The sequence below is a fragment of the Protopterus annectens genome, chromosome 9.part0 (assembly GCF_019279795.1).
Source record: "Protopterus annectens isolate FY-2018-M chromosome 9.part0, PAN1.0, whole genome shotgun sequence".
NCBI classification, from domain to species: domain Eukaryota; kingdom Metazoa; phylum Chordata; order Ceratodontiformes; family Protopteridae; genus Protopterus; species Protopterus annectens.
Genome location: NC_056743.1, coordinates 228,989,090 through 229,005,540, shown reverse-complemented (window position 1 = coordinate 229,005,540; position 16,451 = coordinate 228,989,090). Strand labels below are relative to the sequence as shown.

Sequence of the window (16,451 nt, the reverse complement as noted above, 5' to 3'; positions counted from 1 at the left end):
ATGCTCTGGGTAAATTTTGGATATGGGGTGTATGTGCATCTATATTTGCAGGTAATATTTCACTACGTCTGCCTAAAAGCTCAGGACATATCTGCAGTTTTAATAAAATGAAATCTATGATGCCTGTAGTAGATTAAAGCAAAGAAGAAGCAGAGTAAGAAGGTATTTCTTAGCAAATAGTTTCTGCACACTGAAGTAATAATGAACTATCTGATACTGTACAGTGTAGGAATACAAACAAACCTATAACTAGGAGAGCTTCTATTCCCAAAATGTGAATTATTCCATCTAAATGCACATCAAGATTTGGAATAAACATTAAAGGATAAGGCAAAGATGGGTAGCTACTGCAATAAAAAGACAGGTCAGTGATAGTATTAGAAAAAAGATAAATAGCATTCAAAAATGGGAGGAAGGGTCAGAGCCACCTAAAACCAAACTAATACTATGAGTATAGAAGTAGGGTACTACTGAACCTAGTACAAAGTGAAAAATGTCCTTATATAAACATGTAGTCCCCTGGAAGGAACTGTACAGTATTTGTTTTAATGGCTTTTACTTTTTTTGGGTAACTCTTACAATTGAAACTCTAGGCCAGCTGATGTTTTTTTTTCCAAGTTAATCTGTATGTTGTAAACAGGGCGAGGGAGACTTTGGAGTATGTGAAAGAATAAATGCAGAGGCAACATAGGAACTTCACTATGAATCAGCAATAATGCAGCTAACTGCTCAAGTGTTGTTCTACAAAATGAAAAACGTCAATGGATACCATGAACTTTCAACAGCAACTTTTTTTCTTCATCCAAGTGCTTCATTCACTCCACAGAAAGCTTATGCTTTTCTACAAAAGCAGTTTTTACATGAAAAATATTAACTGTGAACAACATTCCACATCTTCAATCTTTAAAAGCAAAAAGCTAAAAATGTAATCTGTGCTTCTGTAGATACATCATTCATTTCTGCAGATAGTTACACATGTAATAATTATTACATGCACTTCAGTCATCCCCAACATTTCTCCAATGCATAGAATTACATGGTTTAAAGGTACTAAACTTCTACATTTTACCTTTCTTCATCCTTTTTGGATGGCCGAGAACTACTAAGGGCACTCTGGGTAGCATAAGTTCCCATCTCAGTCACTAGTTTATGTGCTGGAGTTACAGAAACCTCTTCTTCAGGTTTCAGTTCACCTGCTTCTTTCCGTATTTCTGTTTCTACTATAGGGATCTGGAGTAGGAAAAGAAATGGCAATTAAAATAATTTCACCATTGTTTTCATTTAATCTTTTGCACCTGATGTAAACAAGAAACGATATCTACTGTACCTCTCCTAGTGACCTACGTATTTCAGTCATTACACTCTGGATATCTTCTTTTGTACTGCAGTACTCTCCCAAGATCCATAAAGCTCCACGGTAAATCCTGAATAAGATGAAATGTAACATTTAAAACAAAGGCAAAAAAAAATTTAAATGATAATCAGACTTCAAAGTGGAACCAAAGTTTTACCTTGTAATACTGTCCCAATAAATAGCACCATTAATTATACTAGGAATGAAGTACAACATCTTAATTTCCAAAACATGGCAAATAGATATGATTTTTGAAAGTGAATGAAGCCCTTCTAAATAAAATCAAATTTAAGTAAAATTCACCATGAAAATAAACTAAAAAAACATGGACTTCATTTTATGGTGGTCACAAAGCCTTTGCACCCCTTCTTTCAAATTCAAATATATTGAAATGCTTACTGACAATGCAATATTGCAATAATCAGCAATCAAACAAGCAAACTAAAACAAGAAACAGTGACTAAAGGATGAATAAATGATGGATCAATAAACTACTCCCCAAATGTCAAATCAGAAACATAGGTCTTGAGGAAGCCCTCATATGTAGTAAGGGCAGGCTACATGTCCTACTTACCCAGGGAAGAAGTTCCAAAGGTATGGTCCCCGATATGCAAAGAAACACCAGAAGTATTCCATACGACCAACAAACCACCAACAGCCCAAAGGTAGAAGAGCTCAGGGTACAGAAAGGACAATACAAAACAATAAGCCCCTACGGTAACAGGAACCAAGGCTATGATGGATATGAAAAAGACCAAACCCTTGTAGGTGATATGTGAATAAAATATTTACCAAAGCATATTCCAGTGCGATGCAAACACACCCCAAGAAAGCAAATGGACCCCACAGTTCAAGTTCTGAATATGAAAGCCCAAATCACAGTGTGTCATCTTAGTCCAACATTTACAATAAATTCAAATTTCAAAAACTTAAATGCATGTTGAAAAATTCCAGTCTATAACATAATAACAAACCACCAAACAATAGCATTTTATGAGGTTGAAGCAGAGAGAATCTTTTTTCAGATATAAAGAAAATATTTTAAAATATTAACAACTTTTTTGCAAAGGTGTATGCAATGGAAATAACTATCGTTCTGGAGCTTTTAATTTGCAAGATATAGATAGTTGTTCATTTAATACAGGCCAAGATGTTGTATTTAGCCACAATTGCCAAATCAATTCATGTTTTTCTAATAGGCGTGTCCAAACCCCCCCCCCCTTCTTTCAGAAATGTCTACAGGCTCTATAACAAAAAAACTTAAAGTAATGGGTAACAAATTCAGCACAGTGTTTGGCTAAAGAATTAGTGTCTTTTCCCATTCTTATATCCCTTAAATGTTCATTTATATGATTCTTAAACTTTCTATCAGTCTTCCCTATATAGAAGATTAGGCACAGAGTACAGGTTGTTCAATAAACTACTCTTTCTGTATCACAGTAATATTTGCCTACCTATATTACCTTATCCAAGTATTAACATGCATCGTGCTCCCTTCCAAAATAAATTTGCAATAAGAACAGGAACCACATTTTTTTATCATTTCCCTCAATTCACTTTTTGCTTCAAATTTACTCTTGAGGTTTTGTCCTTTTCTGTACATTATGAATGTTTTTTTTTTCCTATACATTTTCTTATTTCCTTATCATCCATTAATATTTCCCAATTTTTACACAATACACTTTTTTATGTCATAGCTTGTATGCCCAAAAGTAGTAATAAATGAACTCTTAATTTTTACCAATGGGGGAGGGCGTGGGTAAGTGTCCTATACCTAATATTTCATGATCCCCTCTCCCAAACATTTCTCTATCATACTCATTTCTGCCTACATCCCCATCATTACTTATATTACTGTCCCATAAAACAGACTTAAAATGTCCATTTTCTCTCTTGTTTATTCCTTCCATCATTATAGCACTGACTAGCTTCTGGGGATAACCCCTTCTCAAAAACATCCCCTTTAGTCACGTTCATCTAAAATGGACTTGGAAGTACTCACCATTCATGCAGCATACATGAACTGGCCTTCTATGATAGACTTTTTCTGTTGTAAGAGATGGGCACTAGAGAAGTGTAAAAACCCATTAGAGTAGATCTCTTTTCTAAAAATTTCAGACACAAATCTCTTCTGCTGGCTATCTTTTTTTTTCAGCCACACATCCAAGTGTGCTATTTCCATATTATTAGCTGTATGTGTAAACCTTAAAAAAAGATGAGGTTTCATTAAAATAATTAAAAAATTTGGGAATCTCCACACTGTTCCCTGTGCATAAAATAAAAACATCGTCCAGGAAGCAAGCATAAAATTTACAACAGGTAGGTAAAACAGGGGGATTCAAATAAAAACTTATCCCACTGTAAAATGACAATATTAACATATAAGCCCCCACACTATCTTTGTGGAACACCACATACGGGGGAGCAATAGAAAGGGCTTGTAGCTCATACACCATTTTAGCAGAGGTTATGGCTACTAGAAAGGTCATTTTCCATGACAAAAATTTAAAATCGCATGAACTAGCAGGCTCAAAAGGGCTGAGGGTCAGAGATTGGAGCACACAGCTTAGATCCAAGGAGGAGAGGGATCCTTAACAGGCAGTCTTGGAAGGAACACTCCTTTCATGAAGGCCTTACAGAGTCTGGAAGAGAATATAGGCTCGCTATTATCATGAAAGTTGGAAACTGCCACCAGCTAAAGCTTTATAGTAGAAAAACTTGCCACTTCCTGAAAGAAAGGACAAGAAAGTACAGTTTTGTACCTACCATAAATGTAGATGTCCGAATTGGATAGCATCTGCAGTCATAACAACTGGGTTGTCCTGTCGTCAGGCAGCCCTTCAGTCGGCCGGATTCCAAAGTCCGGGTCCGGCTTCGGCTGATGTCGCACTTCACCCGACGTCATCTCTGTTGGTCTTCGGGTATAAAAGCATCAGCCGACGCCATTTTCTTCAGTGTTTCTTGCCCCAGATTCCAGAAGCCCTATAGAAGGCTAAAAATTTTGGATAGATGCCAATGTTTCCAAAAGATAGAGGTAAACACAAAAATAAGCATGTATGTACATAAATACAAACAAATACACCGTGAAAGAAATCCCCACTAGCTAGCTATTAGAAGGGTAAACACCCTAGGAGTACCACAGAGGGAAGGAGGGAGGGTAATCCTGACTGCAGATGCTATCCAATTCGGACATCTACATTTATGGTAGGTACAAAACTGTACTATGTCCTTCATGGATGCATCTGCAGTCATAACAACTGGGTAGAATACCATAGCCAACTAGGGAGGAGGATAAAAGTAGATTATGGTGTGTTTAGGATCCCTTGCAGAACAGCAGTGGCAAACCCTGCTCGGGATCTGGAATATAGAGGTAAATTATAATGCTTGGCAAATGTATGCACGGAGGTCCAAGTAGCCGCCTCAATAATGTCTTTGGTAGCCACTCCTCGTAAGAAGGCTGTGGTAGTGGCTGTTGCCCTTGTAGAATGAGGTCTTATGTTCTGTGGAATTGGTTTTCCATGGAAGGAGTAACAGAATCGTATGCAATTTCCTATCCATTTGGAGATTGTCTGTTTGGAAATAGCTTTTCCTTCCCTTCCTGCTGCATAGGCTACGAAAAGTTGGTCAGTCTTTCTGCTATTTTTGTTCTGTCCAAGTAGTAGCGTAGCTGTCTATGTACATCCAAGGTATGCAGTATTCTTTCCCTCTGTTTTGTGGGTTGGGAAAGAAGGTAGGTAGGTGGATTGCTTGGTTTAAAGACACTCTGGATACCACCTTAGGCATAAATGTAGGATTAGTCCTCATGGACACTCTATCTTGGTGGAAGATTAGAAAGGGTTGCACTGCCATTAAGGCCTGTAGTTCTGAAACCCTCCTTGCTGAAGTAATTGCCAGTAGGAAAGCAGTTTTCCATGACAGGTGTTGTAGGTCTGCTGTTGCTGCTGGTTCAAAAGGTGATAGTGTCAATTTTTCTAGCACAAAGTTCAAGTCCCAAGCTGGCAATGGTGGTTTCCTTGGAGGTTTTACATTCTTGATTCCTCTGAGGAACTGCCTGAGCAAAGGGTGTGAAAAACAGGTGGATCAAAGCTGTATTCTGCTGAAATAGCTGATGCATGAATCTTGATGGAGGAGTAGGACAGGCCTGAATGAAGTAGTTCGGCCAGATACTCCAGAATGTTAGGCATATCTATGTTTGATACATCTTTTCCTCTTTCACAACTCCAAATGACAAACCTTTTCCATTTCCCAGCATAATTCCTTCTAGTTGAAGGCCTGCGTGCTTCAAGAATAATGTCTTTAACTCTTTGTGAAAGTTCCATATTAGCAGCTGCTATGTGATGTTCCATGCAGTCAGTTGCAGCGTTTTTAGGTTTGGATGCATGGTGCTGAAGTTGTTCTGAGTTAGCATCAAAGGCATCAGGGTATTGGCCACATATTGTTCGAGACATGCTCCTCAGCAGTGGGTACCAATGCTGTCTTGGCCAGTTTGGAGCTATCAGGATTATCCTTGGACGTTCCTCCTTGATTTTTAGTAGTACTTTGTGTATCAAGGGAAGAGGTGGGAATGCATATGCTGTTAGGCCTTTCCAGCTGAAGGAGAGCGAGTCCACTTTCCATGCTAGTGGGTGGAATGTCCTTGTGCAGAATTTTTTGAGCTGGTGATTGAAAGGTGATGTGAATAGATCTATCTGAGGCATACCCATTTCTTGAGATGGTCTTGAAGATATCCGGTGCAGCTGCCATTCGTGGGCATCCGATGTGGTCCTGCTTAACATATCTGCTAGAGAGTTTTCTTTTCCTGGCACAAATATTGCCTGTAACTGGATGTTGTAGCTGAGTGCCAGGGTCCACAGCTCCAAAGTCATTCTGCATAGGGGTAAGAATGAGTGCCTCCCTGTTTGTTGATGTACCACATGACTGTGGTGTTGTCTGTCCTTATCATCAAGTGGTCCTCCTTGAGAAATGGTCTGAACTTTTGGATTGCCAGTTTTACTGCCAGCATTTCTTTTAGGTTGATGTGCAGGTGAAGTTGGTCCTGTGTCCACAATCCTTGCGCATTTGTCCAGCATATGCGCCCCCATCCTAGGTCTGAAGCATCTGTTGTGATGGTCTGGCTTGCTTGACCCTTGCGAAAGGGCAGGCCTGGGTTTGACTGGCATGCCTGAGCCCACCATAGGAACTCCTGTTTTAAGCATGGTATTAGTGGGATTTCCGTTTCTAGGCTGTGTCTGTGTTGGGACCATAAATTCTTTAGGTACCACTGTAGTTTTCTCATATGTAGTCTGGCAAATGGAACCAAGATTATGCATGATGCCATGAAACCCAAGGCCTGCAGTACCTTTCTTGCTGTTAACTTGTTCAGTTTTGTTAGTGCCAAGAAGTAAAGAGGGAGTTCTTTTTGTTTTTCTGTAGTTAGGAATGCCATTTGTCTTACTGTGTCCAATTCCGCTCCCAGGAAAGCCCTTGTCTGGGATGGTATCAGTCTTGACTTTTGTAAATTGACTGTGTATCCCAGTGCTTGAAGCAAGTAAATGACCCTTTGTAAATCTGTTGTCAGCTTGCTTTTGTTGTCTCCTTGTATCAGGCAGTCGTCCAGGTATGGATAAATTTGAATTCCCTGTAGTCTGCAATGGGCGATTACTGATGCCAGGCATTTTGTGAATACTCTGGGTGCAGTAGATAAGCCAAAGGGCAATGCTGAGAATTGATAGTGCTCTGATCCTGCAAGAAATCTGAGGTATCTTCTGCAGATTGGTCGAATGGGGACGTGCAGGTATGCCTCCTTGAGATCTAGAGTTACCAGCCAACACTCCTTGCCCAGCATGGGAAGAAGTTGCTGTAGGGTCAGCATTTTGAATTTTGGGACAATGATGTAAGTATTCAGGGTGGACAGGTCTAGAATTGGTCTCCAACTTTTTCCTTTCTTGGAACTAGGAATAGTCTGGAGTAGAACCCCTTTCCTTGCTCTGCTGTTGGCACTTTCTCCACAGCTCTCATGTTTGCTAACTCCATTATCTGTTGTAGAGCCTCTGTCTTTTGATTTGGAGGTAGATTTGGCATTCCTCTTTTGTCTGGTAAAGTGTGGAAGTGGAACCGCTAACCTTGATCTATGGTTCGTAAAATCCACTTGTCCTTTGTTATGTGGTGCCAGTTTTTTGAAAATAAGGTTAGCTTTCCGCCTAGAGGAGCTGCTATTTGTTCCCTGGTAGGCGGGTTTAGGATTAAGTCACTGTGGCTGTGTTGATGTAGTGGCAGGTGTTGAGTCTGTGCCTCTGTTGTTACCTTGCCACTGTCGTCCTCTGTAGGCACCTCCTCTGGATTGGTTTCTGCCTCTGGAACGTCTATTCCTGCCCCTTTGAGGTCTTGTGGAGCCAGGAAAGGACCACTTTTTGGCAGGCCAGTTCCTGCTAAACCTTGGGGGTTGACCCTGCAAGAAATCTTTAACTGTCTGGACTGATTTTGCCTTTTCTTCCATTTTCTTCATAACCTGCTGGGCAGGTATACCAAACAAACTTGTTTTATCCATAGGAGCATCTAGCAATTTAGATTTAACATGATCCGGTAAAGCTTGCTCCTTTAGCCATGCATGCCTTCTAATTACAGTGCCAGTCATGGCTGATCTAAATGAAGCCTCCAGTGCATCATAGCCACATTTTAAAGAGTGGTTACTAACTTGCTGTATGTTATTTACCATTTCTAATACATATTTCTTATCAAGAGATTCATCAGTGGTTAGCTTTTTAGTTAACTGATCAAGCATAAACTCTTGGTATTGTATCATGTGAAACTGACAGTTTAAAGCTCTAGCTGAGAGAGTGGCTGAAGTGTAAACCTTTTACCCCATCTGTCTAATGACCTTGCTTCCCTTTCAGAAGGAACAGGGTTTTAGCTATGGTCGCGGCTACTGCCTTGGGACCCTGGGAAATAGTTTCGCGGTCTGCAAGAGGGGCCTTGTAAAGGTGGTGATGAGTATCTGGCACCCTGTAAAATCTGTCTGGTTTGGCAGGGCTGGGGGTAAAGAATCTGGAGCGGAGCAGACATCATTGAAAGCATCATCCACCACAGAGAGAACAGGAGGTATAGCTAAGGGCCTGTGCTGTGGAAGGTGCAAAAGGTCCTAAGTCTTTTCCTGGAGTCTGAAAAATCCTGTTGCTGCCATTGGAACTGTTCTCGCATGGCATGCAAGGTTTCCCCAAAGGAGAATTCTTCTGGTGGGGAAGCAGCTGGAATGGATTCTTCAGCATCAGAATCTTCAAAATTGGAGAAAGGAGCCTCTGGCTGTTCAGTTATGTCTGATTCATCAGCAGAATCATCAGAGGACACTGGCTCATGGGGCTCTGCCCTAGGTCTCTTCTCTGGGGGCTGAGAGGCCCTGTCTGGGTGAGATTGAGATCCTCTAATTAATGAAATTAAATCTTCTGCCAAAGTAAGCATTTGAGAACTGGAAGAGGGCCTGGTTGAGGGGGTTTAACAGGCACTGTTTTAGTAGTCTTGGCTGCTTTAGCCCTGGCGAAGGCCTTAATGGACATGGCTGCTGGAGGCCTAGCAGCACCACGTGCTGGGGTAGAGACATCCAAGGGAATGGTGTCTGATAAGTCAGTGGTAAGCACTGTAGTGGGTAAAATTTCTGAGGCCGATTCAAGAGTGTTAGCAGGGACCTCAGTTGTAGAGGAAGATTCAGCTGTATTTTGATCAGTTTTCTCGGTTTCGCCGAAACCGAGACACTCATGATTTGCTTAACCATGGTTTCGGCCGAAACCGCGGACCGCGAGTGTCGGTCTTTTTCTTTGCGTTTTTGGCAGAATGCGAGTCGGAGGATCCGACGGCATAATGTACGCAAAATCAGAACCGAAAAACTGTTCTGCAAACTCTGACCGGCGTCTAAGCGTTCGGTTGAAAGAAGCACAGGACGAACAGGCTGCTACGCCGTGGGCTGGGCCTAAGCAAGGCAGGCAGTAAGAGTGGAAATCTTTATGAGGTATTTGTTTCCCACAGGTTAAACAATTATTAACTTTTTCTGACATCGACTGAGGCAAGAAAGAGTCCCCAACGGGGTACTTAGCTTTAGAAGTCTTCGAAGTAGTATTCGGTAGAAGTAATCTCTGGATCCGACCGACCGGCACTTGCGAACAGCTTCTGCTTCGGGCGCCACGCGGCAAGAAAGACTGAAGAAAATGGCGTCGGCTGATGCTTTTATACCCGAAGACCAACAGAGATGACGTCGGGTGAAGTGCGACATCAGCCGAAGCCGGACCCGGACTTTGGAATCCGGCCGACTGAAGGGCTGCCTGACGACAGGACAACCCAGTTGTTATGACTGCAGATGCATCCATGAAGGACATCAACATAACATCAGGCACAGATGCAGAAAGAGAGCCCAGACAGAAAACCTTTTCCATTTTTTACTGTAAACCTTGGAGTCTGCATGCCCTCCCTGCGGTCGGGTGGCCCCCGAAAGACATGCGTCAATGGGCGTGCCTTCACTGAAGGTTGGGCGTCAGGCTGGCACCTTGGCACCATAAAAATCTACTGCCAATCATTAGCGAACCAGAGTTCCACTGTGGCAACCCCTAACCGGGAAAAGCCAAAAAGACAAAAACTGTAAACCTTTCTGATGGAAGGTTTTTGGGAGGCTAGGATGTTATTCTTGACAGGAGAAGCTAGCCTAGACTGTTTCAAAGTCACTGGAATTGGAGAAACCATGCCGTTAGGCGAAGGGTTTGAAGATTGGGAAGAGGGAGCCTGACACACAGGAGATTAGATCCTGACATGGATCCAGTACTCAAAGGGGCTACTTCAGGTGAGATCTTAGGAAAGAAAAAGTACAGTTGTGTACACTTACCATAAATATAGATGTGCAAGTGTATTCACTGTTGCAGTAATCACATTTGGGTTATCCCTGCCAGGGAAGCCCTCGGCTGACCCGAATACCAGAGGCTTAGTATTTCTGCATCGGTTGCTGTCACTTCAGGACTGACGTCAGGTCGTCAGGAGTATAAAGTAAGGCAGCCGACACCATTACATAATTTTTGCCATAACCTGTCAGGAGCCCCCAAGCAGGAGTCAGGTTCTCGTGGAAGAACCCCACCAGTAGAAAGCAAATACCAATATGTCCCTTGTAAGGAAAGATAAGAAAAAAGGGGGAGGGAGGGAAACCAGAACTGCAACAGTGAATACACTCGAACATCTAAATTTATGGTAAGTGTACACAACTGTACTATGTCCTTTGTGTTGCAATGTTGAAGTCATCACATTTGGGTTGATTCCCAAAGCTGAGGAAATGGGTGAAGGCAGTCAAGGAAACTAGAGGCTGGCTGGGATGACCTGCAAGACTGCAGACGCAAACCCTGCCCTGGATTTGGAGAAGAGAGGTAGGTGGTAATATTTGGTAAAAGTGTGAAGAGATGTCCAGGTGGCAGCCTCCAGGATGTCCCTGGTGGGGACTCCTCTGAGGAGAGCTGCAGAGGTGGAGGCTGCTCTAGTGGAGTGAGTCCTGACCCCCTTGCGGGGAGGCATTTTGTGTTGTTTGTAGCAGAAATGGATGCTGTGTGCCATCCATTTGGAAATGGTTTGTTTGGAGATGGCTTTGCCTTCTGCCCCTGTAGCAACTAACCAGCAACTGATCAGACTTTCTGAAGGATGTAGTCCTGTCTAGATAGAATCTGAGCTGTCTGTGCACATCTAGAGAGTGTGTTCTGGGGATTAGGAAAAAAAGGTAGCCAAATTATTGGAATGGTTGAGCGCCACACTGGACACCACCTTGGGCATGAAGGATGGGTTAGTCCTGCGGGGATACCCTGTCAGCATGGAAGATGAAGGGTTCCGCAACCATGAGTGATTGCAGCTCGGAGACTCTTCTGGCTGAAGTGTTGGTCAGAAGGAAAGCTGTCTTCCAGGAGAGAAATCTTAGCTCTGCATAAGAAGCTGGTTAGAAAAGGGGCAGGATGAGCTTTTCCAACACAAAGTTAAGGTCCCAAGCTGGGGTTGGTGCTCTTCTGGGTGGCCTCAAGTTGCTAGCCCCATGTAGGAACTGTTTGATCAAGGGGGTGCGAGGAAAAGGGGCTGCTCAGTGGGAAAATGAGCAGAGATAGCATAGGCATGAATTTTAAGAGAGGAAAAAGAGAGGCCACTGTGTAGTAGGTCAGCTAAGTAAACCAGGATGAGAGAGAGGGAGGGCTGTGCCGTATTGGATCCCTTAACCTGAATCCAGGTGCAGAACTTTTTCCATTTGTCAGCATAAGACTTTCGAGTGCTAGGGCGTCGGGCCTCACGTATATCATCTAGAACCTGTTTACTGAGGTTGGCAGACTGATTGTCGGTTAGTGAATAAGCCAAGCTACCAAATAGAGTGTCTGCAATTGGGACTGCATGAATTCCCCTTCCCTCTAGCTCAAGGAAGTTTGGAATCTGAGGAAGATGCCATGGTGACAGTGGGGACAGGCTGCACAGCAAGGGGTACCAGTGCTGGCAAGGCCAGTCTGGAGCTATAAGAATTGTCCTAGGTTTTCCCTCCTTTATTTTGAGCAGTACCATGGGGATGAAGCAGTGGCGGGAAGGCATATACCAATAGATTGGATGCCCTGTCCTTCCCCTGGGTCACTTTCAAGCCATGCAGTGATGCTCCCTGATGCAGAATTTGCTGAGTTGATGGTTGGTGTGGGAGGCAAACAGGTCGACCTTTGGGGTGCCCCATTTCTGGGTTAGTAGGGTGAGCTGCCACTCATGTAGGTCCAGAAGATTTCTGCTTAATTGGTCTGCCAGAGAGTTGAGAGAACCTGGTAGGAATTGTGCTAACAGGTGGAGTTGCATGGCAGAGGCTGTGTGGCAAAGGTTCATGGCCAGCCTGCTTAGAGTGTAGGAGTGAGTCCATCCCTGCTTGTTGATATAGCACATTCTAGTGGTGTTGTCTGTTTTGATCAGGAGAGCCCCTGGACAGAGAAGGGGCTTGATATTTATCAAGGCGTGTTGGACAGCCATCACCTCTTTTTTGGTTGATGTGCAGAGGGATTTGCTGTTGGCTCCACTGGCCCTGTATGCACCTGTTGTCCAGGTGTGCACCCCAGGCATAGTCAGATGCATCTGTGGTGGGGGTCTGGACAGCAGGGGGGGGGAGTCCTTTGTTGTGGGAGCATGCTATTGGCCCTGTATGCACCTGCTATCCAGGTGTGCACCCCAGGCATACTCAGATGCGTCTGTGGTGAGGGTCTGGGCGGCGGGGGGTGGTGATAAAGGTAGTACCTTGTTTTGGGACCATGCTGTTGCCCACCAAAAAAATCTTTTCTGAGGCAAGGAATCATAGGCATAAGAGTCTCCAGGTCTTGAGAGTGTCGACACTAATGGCTTTTTAGGTAACACTGAAGTTTCCTCATATGCAGTCTGGCATATGGAATGAGTAGTATGCAAGATGCTATGAACCCTTGCAGGATCTTCCCTGCAGATACCTGGGGTCTGGTGGCTTGTTGAGAGAAGTAGGCTGTCAAGAAATTTTGCTTTTCAGGTGTAAAGAATGCCATCTTGGATACTGTATCCAGGCTTGCTCCCAGGAATATAATCCTTTGGGTGGGCACCTGTCTGCATTTCTTTTTGCTGACTGTGTACCCTAGGGAGGTTAGTAGGGGCTTTACAAAGGCCAGGTGCTTGAGCAGCTTTTCCTGGCTGTCTGCCTGAATTAGGCAGTCGTCCAAGTATGGGTAAATCTGGATATTCCTTTGTCTGCAAAAGGCAATGGCCGGAGCCAGACATTTTGTGAAAACTCTGGGAGCAGTAGATAAGCCACAGGGAGGTACAGAGAGCTGAAAGTGTTGAGATCCTGCCCTGAAATAGAGGTATTTCCTGCATGATTCCCTGATAGGAATATGGAGGTAGGCCTCTTTTAGATCTAGGGTGGCTAGCCAAGCATCCTTGGACAGCATGGGTAGCAGCTGCTGGAGGGTGAGCATTTTGAATTTTGGGATCACCAGGAAGGTGTTTAGAATTGATAGATCGAGGATGGGGTGCCAGGTGCCCTCTTTTCTGGGTACCAGAAAACATCTGGAGTAGAAACCTTGGCCTCTCTGTTCTGCAGGAACGTGGTCTACTACCCTAGTAGAGGGCAGGGAAAGGACTTGCTTTTGCGCCTCTACCCACTGGTTTGGAGGAAGATCTGGGAACCCTTTTAGGGGTAGGAAGGGTGTGGAAAGAAAATTTGTATCCCTGGGACACTATGTTGAGAGCCCAGCGGTCATTGGTAATGGTGGCCTAGGTGCTTGCGTGAAAGGAGAGTTTTCCTCCTGGGGTAAGTGAAGGTGGGCAGAGGAAGTGGGTGGGGGAGGTGAGTCATTGTGAGTTCTTAACATAATGGGGTGGCTTAGAACTCCCTAGTTTTGAAGTGGAGGTAGTCCACTGCTTAGATCTCTGCATTCCCTGTGGCTGCTGTCTGGGGGGGGGGGGTCTGCTTCCACGGGGTCTGGGCTGCACTGGCTTAGTGGGAGCAGGAAGGACCAATGCTTGGTGGAACAATGCTTGTTGAACCTGGGTGGCTGGACCTGTAAGAAATACTTAACTGTCTGCATAGATTTTTGCTTTTTCTTCCATCTTTTTTAAGCCTTCTTCTGCCTTAGTGGCAAATAAGTTGTCTTTGTGCAAGGGGGCATCCAACAACTTAGATTTGACATGGTCTGGCAAGGGCTGTTCCTTAAGCCATGCATGCCCTCTAATGACAGATTCGTTGACTGCTGCCCTGCAAGAAGCTTCTAAGGCGTCAAAACCACAGTGCAAGGTGTGTTTAGTTACTTGACTTACAGAATGCATTAACTCTTATAACTCTTTAGATTCTACACAAGCAGGAAAGGAAAACATTTTTTGTTTGAGGAGTTCCAGGGTACGTTGCTGAAATTTTAGCATATTGAACTGACAATTTAGTGCACTGATAGCAAGAGTAGCTGAGGTGTATACTTTTTTACCCCATCTGTCTAGTGCATGGGAATCCCTATCTGAGGGGGTGGGGTTCTTAGCACAGATTGCTTTAATCCCTTTAGGCCCTTGAGAAATTATCTCAGGGTCAGCAGTAGGATTTTTAAAAATAAATTTGAGAGAGTCAGGGACTCTATAGTACTTGTCTGGTTTTCTGGGTGCAGGAGGGAGGGTGTCAGGAGTCAAGCTGCATTCCAGGAAAACATCCTCCACAACATCCAGGACTGAGGGGGATGGCCAAGGGTCTGTGCTTTGAAAGATCTAAGAATTCCCTGAGTCTCTTTTTAGACTGATGATAGTCCTGACTCTCCCACCGGAAATGCTTCCTTAAGGTATGAAGGGTTTCCTCAAAGGAAAAATTCTCTGTGGGAGAGGCAGAAGGGATGGAATCTTCTGCATCAGAATCCTCCTAAGTAGAGGGGGGTTGCATGTCTTCATATTCAGATGCATCAGAGTCATCTGACTCTTGTTCAGACAAAACTACAGGGGACAGAGCTCTTTTTCTTTTGGAGGGGGTGGGGGGCTTGGCTTCCCCTGATTAGCATGGTAAGGTCTTCTGCCATTTCAAGCATTTGAAACTGAGGCAAGGAAGCAGGTGCCTGAGATTGTTTTGTCAGTTTCTTGGGTGTGGTTCATACCCTGGGCCTAAGAAACTCGGTAGTTTTCGAAAAAATAGTAGTCACAAAAGAAGACGTCGGTTTGTGTTAAGAATCGGTAGTGCGAAGGACTTCCTCGGAAGCCACTGCCTGCTCAGCAGCTTCAGACCCGTCCAAGGTAGAGACGATCGCAGGATCCTCAGTCGAAGAAGAGTTTTGCGGCATACCGGACTCCGAAAGGGTCTCTGTAATGGCCTGGAATCCACAAAAGTGGGCATCGGGGGTTGCGAAAGCACCTCACTGAGGACCAGAGAACTGACGACTGGCTTAAAGGAAGCGTCGTCGGTAGGTTTGGACCTGTGTGGTCTGTCTCTGTCTTTATCTTTACGTTTTTTTGGAAGATCTGTTGTCAGATGGCTTACCAAAGCCATATCGGAGTTTAAGGACTGTAAGCGAAAATATCTAGCTACAATAAGGGCCGGACAAGAGAGAGTTCTGGCGTTGAACAAAGCACAGAAACGAAAGCGGCGGACGTTGTGGTCTGGGCCTAAACAAATGACTCAGTAAGAATGAAAGTCTCGGCGTGGTATTTGCTTTCCACAGGCGAGACAATTGTTAACTTTTTCTGACATCGGTTAGGGCAAAAAAAAAAAAAAAAGAAAGATCCCCAATGGGGTACTTAGCTTTAGAAGACTTCAGCTTTGAATCGGTAGACGAAACTCGGGTAGCGGCCGACCAGCACTCATGCAAACTGCTTTGCTTTGGCTCCACAGCAAGAAAGACTGATGTAATGGCATCTACTGCCTTACTTTATACTACTGACAACCTGACGTCAGTCCTGATGCGACAGCCACCCAAGCAGAAATATGAAGCCTCTGGTATTCGGGCCAACCGAGGGCTACCCTGGCATGGATAACCCAAATGTGATTACTGCAACAGTGAAACACGAAGAACATCCACAGTTGAAGAGACAAAAAAGGGGCAATGAGGATCCAGGATGCCCTCAGGCAATGTGCTTTCTGCAAGACCTTGGAGATAAGAGGGATATAGGATGGTACGTGTAGAGGAGACTCGGAGGGCAATCATGGACTAGAGCATCCCTCAGTGACTCCCCAGATTGGGGGGGGGGCAGTACATGCTGTATCTGTTGTTGACTGGGGAGGCAAATAGGTCACAGCATGGATTGAGGGAAAGTAAGGTCGGTGTGTGGTTCTTCTGAGTTTGTTGGTCAACACGTTGGAATCCCTAGGAATAGGAGTTACAAGAAGAAAGCGCCTGTAGGACACTGCCCATTCCCACACTCTCATGGTCTCTCTGCACAATGGGTAAGAATGTGTTCTCCCTGTTTGTTGATATACCAAACCACTGCCATGTTATCTGTTTGAATTGCAACTGTCCCCAGAGGGAAGCAAGTCCTGAAAGGCTTGCAATGTTAGGAAGTCTGCTCTCATCTCTGGGAAGTTTATGTGCAACTTGGACTCTACAGAGGACCAGGTGCCTTGAACTGTTCTCCCCCTCAACCCCAACAGCGAAGCATCCGTGGTAACTGT

At 44.2% G+C, this 16,451-nt stretch overlaps 1 protein-coding gene across 2 annotated transcripts in view; it reads right to left on the bottom strand.

Annotated features, from left to right (window-relative positions):
* COPB1 (COPI coat complex subunit beta 1) overlaps nt 1–16,451 on the bottom strand; it is a 721,336-nt gene that overhangs the window by 345,528 nt on the left and 359,357 nt on the right. For both annotated transcript variants that reach the window (XM_044082795.1, XM_044082796.1), the window contains exons 12-13: nt 1,328–1,424; nt 1,070–1,230 (exon numbers count right to left, since the gene is read on the bottom strand). In XM_044082795.1, the coding sequence (XP_043938730.1) occupies nt 1,070–1,230; nt 1,328–1,424 (258 nt within the window). The remainder of the gene's footprint in view (nt 1–1,069; nt 1,231–1,327; nt 1,425–16,451) is intronic.